The sequence below is a fragment of the Panthera tigris genome, chromosome X (genome assembly GCF_018350195.1).
Source record: "Panthera tigris isolate Pti1 chromosome X, P.tigris_Pti1_mat1.1, whole genome shotgun sequence".
Taxonomy (NCBI): domain Eukaryota; kingdom Metazoa; phylum Chordata; class Mammalia; order Carnivora; family Felidae; genus Panthera; species Panthera tigris.
The window spans coordinates 43,143,564-43,161,619 of NC_056677.1; the positions used below are offsets into that span (position 1 = coordinate 43,143,564).

At 38.2% G+C, this 18,056-nt stretch overlaps 1 protein-coding gene across 1 annotated transcript in view; it reads left to right on the forward strand.

The window, feature by feature from the left end:
• CCNB3 (cyclin B3) overlaps positions 1-18,056 on the forward strand; it is a 66,554-nt gene that overhangs the window by 7,216 nt on the left and 41,282 nt on the right. The window contains exons 4-7 of the mRNA XM_042975019.1: positions 3,987-4,117; positions 10,350-13,266; positions 14,132-14,227; positions 15,472-15,564. Coding sequence (XP_042830953.1) covers positions 3,987-4,117; positions 10,350-13,266; positions 14,132-14,227; positions 15,472-15,564 — 3,237 coding nt within the window. The remainder of the gene's footprint in view (positions 1-3,986; positions 4,118-10,349; positions 13,267-14,131; positions 14,228-15,471; positions 15,565-18,056) is intronic.

The window sequence follows — 18,056 nt, forward strand, 5'->3', positions numbered from 1 at the left end:
ACCACCTTTGTACTAGTATAGTCTTTTTCCCATGCAGATTGCAACATATATAATTAGGTTATGGCTTTCTGAATAATTTCAGATTGACTGTTGATTGGTTGAAAGAGACCCTTCCCACACAGACCTATAGGGTTAGATTTGTTTCCTGACTTATTTAGCCATGGATCTAGAAACTTAGCTGAAATAAGATAGCTACACAAATAGGAAGCGGATGCAGCCCATGTTAGTGTGGCTTCTCTTGACCCCCAGAGTCTCTGATGGGAGAGCAATTATGACACTGTGCAAAGCAAGGTCTCACAGCATATGGGAAAATTTCTGGCTGTGTGTAAGTCGTTTTTTTTTCCCTCCATGAAGTTTATACTGCAATTCATAAAGAACAAACACAAATAAATAGAAAAGAAATCATGCAGAATCCTTCTGGTTCTCCAACTGAATGCACTATCTATTAGGCCACATCCTTATATAGGGTTGGAGTGGGAGAAGCAAGGCATCTCTCAGCAGTAGCTCTACCCCTAGCTTTCCAGAAACTCAGAAACCAGAATTCCCCTTTGCATATAAGTTCTGAAGATTCAATTTGGTCCCCCTGAATAGTCTTTGGTACTTGCCAGAGAAAGTTCCATCATTACAATGTGCCTAAATCATTCCTATGTCTGAGCTCATCTATTTGAGGGGTGAGGGCTCCTTTCTCTCAGAATTTTGGGGATTCCCTATATGATTATTTGCTTCTTTCTGTCTGTATTACTAAGTCTCCATGTCCACACATCTATCTTTTCCTCAGCATTCACCAGTGAGGTCCTGGCCTGCCAAAGGAATCTATCTGTTGTAATTAATCTGCTGTATTTTTCTTTTCCTCTTTATCATTCAAGCATGGGAAGGACTTTTGATATGTAAGAACTGATCCTAAGCTAGTAGACAAGGAGATAGGGTCTGTATCCACATTTACCTAAATGATTTTGTGTCAGTAGGACACAATTTTCGTATTTTTTTTTAATGAAACAATTGTAAGGAAGTGCAGATTAAGGTCCCCTTGAGCTGAAATCTGAGAATATTAGTGCTTTTAACTTTCACATATGGCAAGTAGAGAGTTTCACCCTAAGTGTTGGGGTCTCCACCTCTCTTCTGCCAAGAATACATTTCTTTTCCAATACTGAATCTCGGTTGCACATATAGGGAGTTTGTAAAACTTTAGGTAAGAAGTTAAAATGAAAATAGTGCCAAGCTATTTGAGGAGCAGAGTTGGATGACTTGGGGACCTAGGAAAGAATTCCCTATTGAATTGTGGTTGCTTATTATGATCTGATGATACAAAGGCATATTTTTTAATATTTCATTTGGAAATAAGTTCAAGTTTACAAAAAGTTGCAAAAATACAAAGTAGTACAAATAATATACATATACCCTTCACCTGGTTTAACCTATAGTTAACATTTTATCCCATTTGCTTATATACATCATGGTCCTTTACCCCTAAGTACTTTAGTATATAGTTCCTCAGAGAAATTGTATTGTATAACCACAGTACTACTAACAACTTTATAGATTTACATTGATATATTTTTATGTCACCTATTATCCATATTCCAATTTTTTCAGTTGACCTTATAAGGTCAATGTTATAAGTATTTTTACCCTCCTGTAGAAGATCCAGTGTAGTATCATTTACTTGTTGTGTCTCTAGCTGTTTTTAATCTGGAACATTTCCATAGCCTTTCTTTGTTTTTCATCGACATTTTTTGAAGAATACAGTCCCACCTAGACACCTTTTTAAAAATAGAACATTCCTCATTTTGTGTTTGTCTGATGCTTCTATGTGACTAGATTGATATTATACATACTTGGCTGGGGTACTGTGTAGGTGATGTTCTGTCCTTAGGATATCACATCTGGAGGCATATGATGTCCATCTGTCCCTCACTGGTGATAGTCAAGATGTTGTCTGGGGAAATTTATTTAACATGGGGCTTTGGGGAGCTCCAGTCAAGATGTTGTCTGGCTTCCCACTGTGTAATTACTATTTATAATTTTTCCTCTTGCAACTAATATGTGGTCTGTGGGACACACTCTTAAGAGCCTGCAAATAATCTGCTCTACATAAAAATTTTCCCCTAGATTTAACATCCATTGATGATTTTTGTCTAAACCAAATCTTTATGATGATTTTTCCAGCTATAGCACTCACTTCACATTTACCAGTCTGCCCTTGGTATTCTATTAAAGTGTGAGCCTTCTCTCCTTCCCTGTTTATTTATTATTAGTGTGGACTTATAAATTCCCATTTTTTCAGTGGTTTATTGTTTGTTATTGTACTTAATTATTTTGGTGCTCAAATTGTCCCAGATTTGGCCAGTAGAGTTCCCCTCAATCTGACTGCTGTGTCTTTGTGACATATTCTCATAAATTTTTAAAAAATTTTCTTAATGTTTATGTTTGAGAGAGAGAATGAGAATGAGTGGGGGAGGGGCAGAGAGAGAGGGGGAGAGAGAGAGAGAATACCAAGTAGGCTTCATGCTGCCAGCACAGAGCCCAATGCAAGGCTCAAACTCACAAACCATGAGATCATGGCCTGAGCTCAAATCAAGAGTTAGATGATTAACTGACTGAGCCATCCAGGCACCCCATCTCAGAAATTTTTTGAGCCTCTTCTTTCCACCATAGCAAGATGTTCTAGGTTCCTCTTGCATCTGTTTTTTCTCAGCCCTGGAGTCAACCATTTCTCCAAAGAACTCTGGTTCCTTTTAGTGGGGAATGGTATTAGAGACCAAGATGTCAGTGCTAAGTGTGCTACTGGAGCACCTACTTTTTCTGCCCTTTCAGCAGACAGAACTAGGAAATATCTGCATATGCCTATGCATGCACACATATGTGTACTTAAACATACATATGCATATATCTGTATACACAGATGCACACACATGTATACATATACCTATATACTCAGATGTATATACATACACCTATTTAAGAAATCATGGATTTGGACAGTTCCTATTCCAATACACAGGGATTTTTCAGGGATTTTTCTTGCATTCCCTAATCCATATTTGTATTTTCTTTCTCCTACAGTGAGAACTCTTGTAACCAAGGACATCAACACATTTACTCAATACTATAACCCATCTAAAAGGGTTTCAAAATTACTTCATTCATACCACCATAATAAACCTGTTAAAAATAGTTCCAGCTTTATTTGCAATGTTCTTTGCCACCCCACAAACCCATCCTGACTGAAGATGTGTATCTTAAGGGTATATAGTCTAATTCTGTGTTTATTTGGATTAGTTGTTGTATTTTCTTCTGTTTTCTTTTTTCTTTTTCCCTTAATGTGGTTATGGCATTTATTTGGAATACAATTATGTTCAGTTTGTTTCATTTTAAAGGCACAACTTTTAAATTTATTTTTACTGAAAATATTCACAGTCTCATGATCTCTTTTGTTTAATACAATTAGTCATGATTAGAGTTTATGGTAGAGCTCCCCAAAGCCCCATGTTAAATAAATTTCCCCTCAATGAGATGGGATAGATGTATTTCAGGTAGTGTTGTGGCAGAGGTCTACCTGAAAAGCTAGTTGATTTTGGTATACCCAGGCAGCCAAGCCAGTTATATTACCTTTTTCTCCCTCTGAATATCTTATAGAGTCAAAGTGGAATGTGAGATTAACAAAACATCTTTCTGGGAATTTGCCAGCCAGTATACCTGACATGGAGATTAGAACTACATTTTTTTTGTATCTTGGAATCATTTAAGGCTGCTATTTAGCTAATATTTAGCAGTACTATTGTACTGCTAGCTTCTGCTGTGATTAGTTGGCACCAGTACCACACTGGTTGTGAGATGTTTCTATTATTACTCTTGGGAATACCCAAACAAGGTGGGGATGTGAGTCAAAATTTTCCTATAAGAGCTACCTATTAGATAATTTGTGGTTCTCTAGATTTCCTTGCTTCCTTCTTCCCCTGCCCACCCCCACCTCATTTTTTTCACAGGCTTCTCAAATTCAACCTGCCCAGATCAAGAAAGAAGCCAGTAAGGAGTTTGTTAAAGATGTTTCCAAGAAGATAAAAGGGAACACACCTGCTCTTGGGTTGACCAAAAACAATGAGATGAACATGGAAAGGTGAGTAAGAAGTGACTCTGATGGCATTGTTTTAGATGGTAAAGGAGAGTATGTGACATCATTTGACCTCCTTTTGTCCCCCATTGAGACATGTTTAGTGTGCCACAGTGGTGATTATACATTAACCCCTGGGTGCTGAGGTAGGCCCAGCTGTGGTTGCTGAAGTGTTATAGGCCTCTTCTCTCCTTCCGTGGTGTGTGCGTATTGAAAGAGCTGTTGTCATTGGGAAGTTTGCCAAAAGATCTTGGGCTCATCTTTTCTCTCTTTTAGTAATTCAGTCCCTGTTTGAGCTAGTCTATTATTGAGAATATGGTGGCAACTTTTCAGGGGATACTCAGCCGCTGGTTGATAGTTTGCCAATCTGCTTATCTCATTAGAAGCTTTTGGGAGAGGCTTGTTCCTTGTTACTGGAGAGAAATTGCTCTCTCTCTAGGCCCAAAACATTTGTATTCCAGATGTTACAGGGAACTGTTCATAGGTTTTGCAAGTAGGTATGAGTATTCTTATTTGGGTTAGAAAAAGGATTTACCCCTAGAAAAACTTTTATTAGAAGAAGAGTTAGAAAGTGGAGTGAGGCCTTTTTATAACCTCTCCTCATCCCAGTGGGAATTACTTTCAGGAAAGAAGAGAATAAATTAGCTGAACAGATACAGCAGGCCTAAGCATGAGTTCCAAAGGGTAAGAGAAAAAGCTTGGGTAACTCTAGACAATTAACATGTTAGGTCCATGCGTCACTTTTTCTAATTACCTAGCAGAAAGAAATCAAACCAGATTAGTATTTATCCCTACTTAGTTTCTTGCTGAAATGAATTCCTGGGATTTCTATGTGTATTTTGACTTTAATTCCCTGCATTATTTTCTCCTGAATTTCTTTTATAATTCTAACTTTAGCAGAGAAATCCTGACAAAATACCGTAAACATTCTTGCCTTCACTTAGGATTCAGTGGAATGGACCTTAATAATAGCACTAGAGCTAGTAGCTGACATTTATTGAGAGCTCACTATAATCACATTTTATTCTAAGTGAGGTTTTTTTTTTTTGCTAACTTCTATATTGAGATATAATTTACATACTATACAGTTCACCCATTTAATGTATATGGTTCAAATGCTTTCAGTATATTTGAAATTATGCAGCCATCACTGCAGTGAATTTTAGAACATTTTAATCAATCCAAAAAAAACACCCCAAAACCCTGTATCTTTAGCTGTCACCTCTCAGTTCCCCCATCCTCCCCAGATCTAGGTAATCACTAATCTACTTTCCATTTCCATAGATTTGTTTATTCTGGAAATTTTGTATAAATGGAATTATACAACGTGTGGTATTATGTGTTTACCTTTTTTCATTTAGCATAGTGTTTTCAAGGTTTATCCATGTTGTTTCAGGTGTCAGTACTTCATTCCTTTTATGGACCAGCAATATTCCATTGTATGAATATACTGTACTTTTCTTATCCATTCTTCAGTTGATGGGCATTGGGTTGCTTTGACCTTTTGGTTATTGTGAATAGTGTGGTTATGAGCATTTGTATACAAGTTTTTGTTTGAACACCTATTTTCAGTTATTTTGTGTATATACCTAGGAATGTAATTGTTGGGTCATATGGTATGGTAATTCTATGGTGAACTCAGTGAGGAACTGCCAAACTGTATTCCATTGTGGTTGCATTAGTTTACATTCCTACCAGCACTGTATGAGGGTTTCCAATTTTCCACATCTTTGCCAACCCTTACTATTTTTTTTAATTATGGCTGTCCTAGTAGGTGTGAAGTGATACCTCACTGTGGTTTAGATTTGCATTTTTCTGATGATGATTGATGTTGAGCATCTTTCATGTACTTATTGGCCACTTGTATACTTTTTTGGAGGATTGTCTATTCAGATCCTCTGCCCATTTATTTTTTTTAGATTTTTTTAATGTTTATTTTTGAGAGAGAGACACACACACAGAGCACGAGTGGGGGAGGGGCAGAGAGTGAGGGAGACACAGAATCTGAAGCAGGCTCCAGGCTCTGAGCTGACAGCACAGAGCCCGATGTGGGACTCGAACCCATGAACCATGAAATCATGACATGAACTGAAATCGGACACTTAACCGACTGAGCCATACAGGTGCCCCTGATTCTTTGCCCATTAAAAAAAAATTGGTTGTTGAGCTTTTCGTTATTGAGTTGTAAGAGTTCTTTATATTTTCTAGATGCAAGTCCCTGATGAGATACGTAATTTACAAATATTTTCATTTATTCTGTGGGTTGTCTTTTTACTTTCTTGTTCATATCCTTTGATGCACAAAAATTTTTAATTTTGATGAAGTCCAGTTTATTTTCTCCTTTGTTACTTATGCTTTTGGTGTCCTATCTAAGAGCTCATTGCCAAATCTGAGGTTACAAAGATTTAAGATTATCTTTTCAGAGTTTTCAAGCTTTAGCTCTTAGGATTTTTATTCCTTTTTGAGTTAATTTTTGTTGGTAGTGTATGTTAGGGATCTAACTTTATTTTTTTGCATGTGGATGTCCAGTTGTCCCAGCACTGTTTGTTAAAAAGACTACTCTTTCTTCACCTAATTATCTTGGCATCCTTGTCAAAAATCAAATGACTGTAAATATTAGTGTTTATTTCTGAACTCTGTTTTATTCCATCGATCTACATGTCTATCATTATGCCAGTATCACACTGTCTTGATTCTTGTTGTTCTGTAGTACGTTTTGAAATTGGGAAGTGTGATTCCTCTAACTTTGTTCTTCTTTTTCAAGATTGTTTTATTATTCTGGGTTCCTTGCAATTACTTATAAATTTTAGAATCAGCTTGTCCATTTCCACTAATAAGCCAGCTGGGATTCTAATAGAAGTTGCCTTGAACTTGTAAATCAATTTGGGGAGTATTACCATCTTAATAATACTAAGTCCTCCAACCCACAAACGTGGGATGTGTTTTCACTTATTTAGATCTTTAATTTCTTTCAACATTTTTGTAGTTTTCAGAGTATAAGTTTTGTACTTCTTTTGTTAAATTTATTTGTAAGCATTTTATTCTTCTTGACATTATTGCAAATAGAATTATTTTCCTAATTTCATTTTCATATTGTTCATTGCAAGGATATAGATATATGTATGATTTTGGTATATTGATCTTGTATCATGGAACCTTGCTGAACTTATATATTAGTTCTAATAGTTTTTATGTGGATTCCTAGGATTTTCTCTGTATAAATCATGTCATCTGCTAATATAGTTTTTTACTTCTTCCTTTCCAATCTGGTTGCCTTTTATTTTCTTGCCCTGACTAGGACCTCTAGTACTTTGTTGAATAGAAATGTCAATAGTGGACATTCTTGTCTTCTAATAATTGGGTGACCAACTTATTCTGGTTTTCATAGGATTTGCCCAATTTTAATACTGAAAGTCTTGCATCCCAGGAACCCTCTCAGTCACAAAGACCATTGTTCACTCTATCAAGAAAGCCTACTCTGATCACCCCTACTCTGATCACCCTACTCTGATCTACGATATCGTAGATACTCAATATTTATTTCCCATGCCAATGTTTCTTAAGAAATGGACTTGGAGAGGCAGATAAGAGCCAGGTCACCAGGACCTTGCAGATCATGGCAAAGAGTTTGGAATTTATTCAGAGAATAGAGGGGTTTAGTCCTAAAGTGTCAGCAGTGCTATATGAGTTATCTACTGCTACCTGACCAATCCCCCATCCCCTAAAGAAGGGTTGGATATCCTTGTCTTTTGCTTGATCTTAAGGGGAAAGCATCAGTCTCTCACCATTAAGTCTGATGTTAGCTTTGGGTTTTTCGTAGATGCCCTTTATCAAGTTGAGGAATCTCCTTTATATTCCTAGTCTGTTCAGTACTTTTATCATGAAAGGGTGTTGTATTTTGTCAAATGATTTTTCTGGATCTATTGAGATTATCATGTGGCTTTTGTTTTTTATTCTGTTAATATGGCTTAATCCATGAATTGATTTCTGGATGTTAAACTAATATTGTACTCCTGGGACAAATCCGATTTGGTGTATAATCCTTTTACGTGTTGCTGGATTTAGTTTGCTAGTATTTTGTGGATGTTTTTGCACCTATATTTATAAGAGATATCAGACTATACTTTTCTTGAGATGTCTTTGTTTTTGGTATCAGAGTAATATTAGCTTCCTAGAATGAGTTGGGAACTGTTCTCATATCTTCTATTTCTTGGGGTTGTTCATGAAGAACTGGTATTCTTCTTTAGATGTTTGGTAGAATTCACCAGTGAAACCATCTGGGTCTGGACTTTACTTTGTGGGTAGTTTTCAATTATTAATTCAGTGTTTTTTTAAAAAAAATTTTAATGTTTTATTCTTGAGAGAAATAGAGAGTGAGCGAGCGAGCATGAGCCAGGGAAGTGAGAGAGTGAGAGAGGGACACAGAATCCGAAGCAGGCTCCAGGCTCTGAGCTGTCAGCACAGAGCCCCATGCGGGGCTCAAAATCACAAACCATGAGATCATGACCTGAGACAAAGTTGGACACTTAACTGACTGAGCCACCCAGGCACCCCTATTAATTCAGTGTTTTTACTTGTTATAGGTCTATTCATACTTCCTATTTTCTTTTTAAGCCAGTTTTGCTGGTTTGTGTCTTCTTAGGAATTTGTCCATTTCATCTAAACTACCTGATTTGTTGGCATACAGTTGTTTCAAACAGTTTTTTGTTTTACATGTTTTTATTGCATATTAAGTAGATCTTCACAGCAACCCTACAAAGGAGGTAATATGATTCTCATGGTATGGGTTAAAAAAGTGAAGCACAGACAATCAGCTTGCCCAAGGTCACCCAGCTAGTAAGTGGAGGAGCCAGGATTTGAATTCAGGCAGTCTAGCCAGAATGCATACTTTTAATCATAACTAGATTATCTGAACAGTACATTTAAAAATTCTCATCAGGAGGGACCTGGAATCTATCTGGCCATGTGGAACCTCTCAAAACACTTTCTTTTTTAAAACAATATAGTGGTTTTTAAATTATAAGCATAGAGTTGTACAGCCATCACCACTATCTAATTTTAGAACTTTTCAACACCCCCACCCCAAAGAAACTTGAACCCATTAGCAGTCCCTTTCCTTTGCCAGTCCCCCTTTCTAGTCTCCTCTCTACCCCTTTCCAGCCATAGTCAACCGCAAATATGCTTTCTTTTATGGATATACCTCTATGGGTATGTCTATTCTGGACATTTCATATAAGTGGAATCATATGGTACCTAGTCTTTTGGAGAGACTTATTTTTGTTCAGATTGATGATTGCATTCTGCAATTCTCTTTTATTCTGATTTCGAGTCTTCCAGTGATTTGGTCATGAAATCCTGTTTAGAACAAAGCTTTGAGTCTGACACATGTGAACAAATGTCTATTTTGGTTTTTTTATTATCTCCACTGGGAAAGTATCTCATGAATAGCCTAGGTTGAAGGGGATGTGGTTAAATACCACCAATGTTAGTTAATGGACATTTGGGCTCTTTCCATAATTTGGCTATTGTTGATAGTGCTTCTGTAAAAATTGGGGTGCATTTGCCCCTGTGAATCAGCATTTTTGTATCCTTTGGATAAATTCCTAGTAGTACAATCACTGGCTTCTGCTCCTGAAGTGAAGACAACACTGTATGTTAACTAACTTGAAAAAAATTAATAAAAACATAATGTAAAATAAAATATTCTGTAGTTCAAACTTAAAAAAAAAAGACACCACCAATATTAAGTGCCAGCCCACCTTTCTCTTATAAGCCTTCATAAACCTCTCATAAGCTTCTCTCTTATAATTCTCTCATAAGCCTTCAAACAATATTAATTTCAGCCTGCATTTTGCCAGATGCCTGATGCTGATAGACAAAAATAAATGCAGCTAGTGAGGGAGACTGATACTATATAGCATATAACTCGTACAATGTGGTAGTATTATAATAAAGACTTTGTATATAAATAAAGTAAATAAGTCATATATAGGAAAACATAACATGGATTTTCGGAGAAATTTTTCAGAAAAGTGTGAGAACCTAGGCCATAGAACTATACAATATGCTACCTAGTTGGTTCAGTATGGTACCCATTGATTTTTACCTTTTAATCTGTCTCTTGATGTTGAAGCCCTTTCCCCTTCTATACCTTTTGTAACTGCAGCAACAAAATGAGATGGTAGGTGAAGATTCTAGGAACTACATTCTTCTTACCCAGACATTGTGTCTTTTACAGTTATAAGCTGGAACCTTTGCCAGTAGTGGTCTCTACTACCTTGGTACCAAATGTGGAGATATCGACCATCTCCAAAACAACCACTACTGAAGAGGCATCATTTTTCAAAAAGCAAATAATTTTAGAAGAGGAACCCAGTACTGAGGACACAACCCTCATCAAGAGGTCATTATCTTTAAAGAAGTCCACAAATCAGGGGGAGGTATCCCTCATGAAGAAGCCACCATCTTTACAGGAGGAGGCTGATAGTAGTGATGAATTTGCTGTAGAGCTAATGAATTTTGGGAAGAAGAATAAAACTGAGGAGGAAGCCATCACCAAAGGAACATTATCCTTAAAGAAGATGTGCATATATCAGGGGGACTTGGTTTTGCAGGACATCAGTGTTGAAGAGGATTCCTTCTTTATGGAGCCAATGAACTTTAGAAAGAAGCCTAGAACAGAAGAGGCAACCCCCACCAAGAAGGTGATATCTTCAAGGAAGAAGAAGTATACCACTCAGGGGAAGATGTCCCATATGAAGAAACCACTAGTATTGCAGGAGACCAACTCTGAAGAGGAGTCACTCATTAAGGAGACACTGGCTTTCAAGAAGAAACCTGTCAAGGAGGCATTCCTTACCTTGAGGCCATTATCTTTAAAGAAGAAGTGTACTACTTTGGGGAAGATGACTCACTCGAAAAAGCCACTAGAATTGCAGAAGGCCACCTCTGGAGAGAAGGCACTCATTAAGGAACCATTGTATTTTAAAGAGAAACCTACCAGTAGGGAGGAGTCTCTCTTCCAGGAGCCCTTTGTATTGCAAGAGAAGCACACCACTGATGAGAAGGAGGTCCTCTTGAAAAAGCCACAAGCATTGCAGGAGAAAAAAGACAGTAAGGATACACTTCTTATGGAGCCAATGTCTCTTAGGAAGAAACATACTACTGAGGAGGCAAACTCCACTAAGAAGCCATTACCTGTAAAGAAGTGCACCATTCAGAGGAAGATGTACCACTTGAGGAAGCCACTAAAATCGCAAAAGACCACCTCTGGAGAAAAGTCATTTATTAAAGAGCCACTGTCTTTCAAGAAGAAGCCTACCACTGATAAGTCCCTTTTCCAAGACCCGTCCATGTTGCAAGAGAAGCACACCTCTCAGGAGGAGATGTCCATCTTGAAGAAGCCATTGACCTTGCAAAAGACTCCAACTGAGGAGGAGTCACTTTTAAAGGAGACTTTGGCTTTTAGGAAGAAATGTACCATCAAGGAGGCAACCCCCACCAAGAAGCTATTTTCTTTAAAGAAGAAAAAATGTACTACTCAGGTTAAGATGTCCTGCTTGAAGAAGCCACTAGTATTGCAGACCACCTCTGGAGAGAAGTCACTGATTAAGGAGCCATTGCCCTTTAAAAAGAAGCCTACCACTGAGGAGGAGTCCCCCTTCAAGGAATCCTCTGTCTTGCAAGAGAAGCACACCACTCAGGGGGAGGTGGCTCTCTTGAAGAAGCCATGGTCATTGCAGGAGAATATCGATGGTGAAGATGAATTTCTTATGCAACCAGTTTCCTTTAGGAAGAAACATAGCATAAATGAGGCAGTCTCCACCAAGGAGCCTTTATCTTTAAAGAAGAAAAAGTGTGCCACTCATATAACGATGTCCATGTGCAAAGAACTGTTGGACTTGCCGAATATGATTGGCAAAGATAAAGATTCCTTCTGTATGGGGCCAGTGTCATTTAGGAATAAGTCTTCAACTGAGGAGGCAGTCCTTACCAAGACACCTTTATCTTTAAAGAAAAAGCAAATCACTCAGGGGAAGGTGTTCCTCTTAAAGAAGCCACTGGTCTCAGAGAATACCACCTCTGAAGAAGAGTCATCCTTTAAGAATCTATTGACCTTTCATAGAAAGTCTATAACTGAAGAGGAGTTCCTCTTCCAGGATCCATCTGCACTGAAAGAGAAGCACACCACTCTGCAGGAGGTGTCGCTCTCAACTAAGCCATTGGCCTTGGCAGAAAAGACCACCACTGAAGAAGAATCCTATATTAATGAACCATTGGCCTTAGAGGAGAAGCCTACAACTGAGGGGGAATTCCTCTCTCAGGATCCATTTTCACTGCATGTTAAACCTACCAACAAAGATGAGTCCCTCTTCTGGAAGGCTTTGGGCTTGCAGAAGAAGACTGATACCAAAGATTACTCTTTGAAGAAGCTGTTTGCTTTGCAGGAGAAAAGCACTACTGAAGAGGCATCCCTTTTAAATAAAACATTGGTTCTGAAGAAGGAGCTCTCTACTGAGGTGGCAACAATAAGCATTGAGAAGCAATTATCTTTAAAGAAGAAACTCACTGCTCAGGGGGAGGTGTTCCTCTTGAAGAAGGAGTTGGCCTTGCAAGAGAATATCACCAATGAAGAATCCCTTATTAAGCATCCACTGGATTTTCAGGAGCCCAGAATTGAGGAGACCATCCTAAGGGAGTCCTTGGCCTTGCAGGATAATCCCACAATTGAGGAAGAAGCTACCCTGAGGGAGCCCTCGGCCTTGCAGGAGAAGCCCAGCATTGAGAAGAAGACCATCCTAAGGGAGTCCTTGGCCATACAGGAGAAGCCTACTCTCAATGAGACATTCCATTTCAAGGATATATGTGCCTTGAATGAGAAATCCACCACTGATAAGGAGTTGTCCCTGAAGGAGCCACTGGCCTTGCAAGAGAATCCCATCCACAAGGAAGACACCTTTCTTGAAGATTTCTTGATCCTCCAAGTTGAAACCAGCTCACATGTGTCCAGCACTGCCCCCGAATCCAGAATAGGCATGTCCAGCAATGCTACCGTGCCCAGTGTGGGCAAGTTCAGTACTACAAACAAGTCCAGTGCTTGTCAATCCAGTTCTAATAGACCTTTCTCACCTTGGAGCAAGAGTTCACAGAAGGAGGTATTGTGTTCTCTTCCTTCTTAAATTAGATAATGTGTTCTTTGTTATCCTGTAGGTGGCTGTCAGTAAAGAGATTTTTTTTGCCTTGCTAAGCAATTGATCTGTATATAGTAAGCTATAGTAAATAAAGTTAGCCTTGTGGGATCTCTTGACTTTCCAACTGACATAGAAATACACCCAAACAGAAAGTATTTATTCCAAGAATACCCACAAGGATCTGGAATGTATGTGTGTGTGTATGTATAAAATTGGTCTTTACAGTAGTGGTTAGCCAATTTCCTTCAGGAAATTGCCTTTCTTAGTAATTGCAATCTGCATTTGTAGTGGGCTCCAGTCAAAGATGGGTAAAGTCCACAGAGGTATTTCCCAAGGAAATGGTATTTAAGTTGTAAATTGGAAGGATGGAGGGATGAGATTTGGCAAGCAGGAGGAGAAATACCTTTCTTGTAGGCAAAACAACCTGGGTAAATGTGTAGATGGGAGGAAAAGGCTACCAAGAAAATGAATTGGGTTAGATCAAAGCATTGGGACAAAACAAGTGACCTAAGAAGACAGGCAACATAAGTTGAAATAGTAAAATAAAAGTGTTTTTCTTGGAGAGTCTTGAACTTACCATTTTATAAAAATGGTGTCTATTTGCTAGGGCGGAGCAGACATGTACAAGGAGGACTAAACATTTCTTGGTCAGTTAGCAGTATGAGTATTGAAGGACCAAGCAGTGCTCTGTTATGGCCCAGGATATATAAGGCTTTAGGAAACTTAGCAGAAGACAGTGGGAAGAAAGGAGTGTATCATTTATGTGTATGTGCTAAGCCTTCCTTGGAATCTTTCTCCTCCTAATGTCTTTTTGGTGATTTCCAAGCAGATGACCCCATTGGAGGATATTGACAAGAACCATAATGATCCATTTTTCAACTCAATATATGCCAAGGATATCTTCAGTTACATGAAGGAGAGAGAGGTATGTAGGTGGCTGTTGGAGAAGAATGATTTCTAGGTCTCATTTTCTCATCACTCCATCCTTAAAATGCAAGTTGAAGGGGAAGTAATGATGATTAAAATAACAACAACAGCAACTGACATTTACTAGTAATTTATTATAAGTTAGACATTATGCTAAGGGATTTATACACATTATCTTGTTTAATTGTCCCAGTAACTCCATGATAGTAGGTAGATTGTAGTAGTTTGTAGATTGTAGAAACTGCTCAGAATCACATAACTAGTATATGGTAGAGCTGGGATATGGGCTAAAGTCTGATTACTTTGAAGACCATAAGCCTGCACCTGTAATTGTTGAGGAGACGGTCTCAGACACAGAAATAGTAGTCTCTTTCTGGGCGGCTGCTCTTAGCAATCTTTTCCCTTCTCTATCCAAGTTTCTGGCATCATATGTAAAATCACTCTCCAGCCTGGTGAAGTTTTCTTCCTCCTTTGAAATCTGCCAGTCTCCTTGACCACTAAAATTCATTGATTTCCCAATTTTCTTCTCTCTCTCTCTCAATGGAACAGATGGGGCCAAGATTATCTACCAACCAGCTAACAATTTTAGCAGGCCATACATAAAAGGGAGGATGAATATCTTGTCTTTTCTCTAGAGACGTAATGTTTGATTAACTGACTCCAGATCCTTCACTTTTTCTAGTATATCTTGGAGGAAGTAAGAGATAACTTTGTTATACTACAAGTGTGGGCCTTAGCTCAGCACTGTCAGTTTCACTTGGGATCTTGTTAGAAATGCAGAAACCTAGCCCCACCCCAGACCTTCTAAATTGGCATGGGAATTTTAAAGATCCCAAATGGTACACATGTTAAAGTTTGAGAAGCACTGCTCTACATAGTGTGGGATTGTGCATTGGATTGAATTGCAAAGAAGGGGCAAAACCTCTTTGGTATTTTTCTATAGTCATAGGCCTATTCCTGCCCATATTCCATATACATCCTGGACTCCTCATTGTCCACCCTGACACTTGAATATAATGTGCATCCATTTCCCAAGGATAACTAGAACTCATCTGGAAAAAGATACTTTGATCTTCCCCTATCTGATACCAGCTGAAAATAATGAGGTAGAACTGTGAAGAAATTAATTATGTTATTATAATTTATTTTTCTGAGAAATTAGTTGCAGTATTTTTTTCTAAGTTACCATTTTTGAACAAAAGAAGTGCTTATTTGTTAATATTTCTTTTTTATTGCTGCCAGGAAAAGTTCATACTTACAAAATACATGCACAGGCAGACTGACATCAGCAGTTGCATGAGGGCCATTCTTGTGGACTGGTTGGTAGAGGTGCAGGTAAGCCTGACAACTGCTGCTTTAAGGGGCTGCTCTTCTCTTTATTGATCATTCAACATCACCAGATGCCAAGCATGGTAAAACTTTTCTGGGTGTACAGAGCTGAGTAAACCATGGTTCCTGCCTTCAGGGAGCTTATGATCTAGGGGACAAGATAAGATATGCAGACAGATAAGTATGATAAAAAGTAGAATACCCTAAGTACTATAAGAATGTTATATATAAGATACTGTGAGAACCCAGTAGAAGGAGAGACTATTTCTAGAAAAGGCAATGATGGTATGGTAGTTTAATCATCCTCAAAATTTTGTAAAAGTCTATCTAGTAATTTGGGTAGAGGTCAGTGAGAAAGCCTTTCAAGCTTCGGGTGGGATCAGGAAGGACAGTGTGGCAGACATGGCAGAACTAGACATGGCAGGTAGCTGTTTGTGCAGGGTTGGATGTTGAGGCAATACTGCCATGAATACTTAATTACCACTTTAAGGAAGGATAGTCCAGAGAAGTACCTGGCACATAGTGGAATATCAGTAAGTATTTCTTGAATTAATGGAAATGAATGACTTGCTATGGAGTTTGTGAGGAATTACAAGGTATAGGTTATTCCCAGAAGAGTCTTGACTATGTAATTGGGTAATATGAAAAGGTAATATAGTTTAATATCCTTTATTGAGTACCAGAGGAGTGGTTCAGGGTCACTTCAAAGTAACAGACCAGGAAAATGTGGATGATGTGGTATATTTAGATATCAGCAGAGCACGAAAATACCTCTCGTCTTATGGAAATGATGAAGAATAGTAAATTAGGTAAAAGTAGAATTTGGGTAGATCTTATGTAAGTAAAAGTGATCCCAAAGGTTGCTGATCGTTATTAAGGTAGAAGGACTGCCAGTGGACTTTGTTCTAATTGATATTTAGTCGTGATGTAGATGAGAACAGAAAAGATCTACTCATCAGATATTGCATGCAATGAAACTGGGAATAGAGATAGCACATAAATGGATATCAGAGATAAAATATCTATACTAGCTGGAATGATGAACTGAATCTTTTTTTTTTTTTAAAAGCTTTTGTTGTGGGGCGCCTGGGTGGCTCAGTCGGTTGAGCAACCAACTTTCGCTTAGGTCATGATCTCACGGTTTGTGAGTTCAAGCCCTGCGTCGGGGTCCGCGCTGACAGCTTGGAGCCTGGAGCCTGCTTCGGATTCTGTGTCTCCATCTCTCTCTCGGCTCCTCCCCCACTCATGCTCTGTCTCTGTCTGTCTCAGAAATAAATAAACATTAAAAAAAATTTTAAAAAGCTTTTGTTGTTATTTTAATTGCACAAAAATTCACATTTGTTATAGCAAAGTAATAAATTATAATTACCTGTGATCACACAACTCACAGCTACTGTTCATATTTGTGTGTGTATATTATCCTTCCACTTTTAATTTTTTTAATGTTTATTTTTGAGAGAGAGACAAGAGTGCAAGTCGGGGGAGGGGTAGAGAGAGAGGGAGACACAGAATCCGAAGCAGACTCCAGGCTCTGAGCTATCGGCACAGAGCCTGAGGAGGGGCTTGAACCCATGAACCGTGTGATCATGACCTGAGCTGAAGTCAGACGCTTAACCGACTGAGCCACCCAGGCGACCCTATCCCTCCACTTTTAAAGTGGTGGTCATCCACTTTAGGGGTGTACCTCTAGTGCACGAATCATATAATCATAGATGCCCAAGTCCCATATACTGTCAAATCAGAATTGAATTGTGGGGGTGTGGCTCAGGCATGTATATGTGTGTGTGTGTATATATACACACACGCGCACACACACACACACACACACACACACACAGGGTATATGTATTCCTTTGAATTAGTGTTTTTGTATGTTTTGGGTAAAGGGGCACATATATTTTTATAAAGCTCCACAAGTGATATTAATGTACACCTTTTGATAGAGAATCACAGTTCTAGAAAATATACGTAGTGTTTTTATAACTTTAATTTTTGCATTTTTAAGTAAACAGTAAAGTGGACTTTTAGGTATATAGTTATATGAAAATTTAACATTTGATATGAAATAAGATTCGCAAGAAGTTGTTAAAAACCATATAGGGAGGTTCTGTGTACCCTTCACCTACTTTTTCTCAATGATAACATTTTGCAGAACTATAATACAGTGTCATAATTAAATTTATTTAAATTTCATCAATTTTGCCTGTACTTATTTGTTGTGTGTGTTTAGTCTATATAGTTTTATCGCACATGTAAATTTTGTAAGCATGACCGCCACAGTTGAGATATAGAACTGTTCCATTACCACAAAGATCTTTCATGTTACCCTTTTATATCAATACCCATCATCCTCCCCTCACCTTCCTGTCCCTGGAAACTCCTAATTTGTTCGTGTCTATAATTTGTAGTTTCATAAATGTTATATGGATGGAATCATACAGTACATAACTTTCTGAGATTGACTTTTGTTATTCACCATAATTCCCTTGAGATCCATC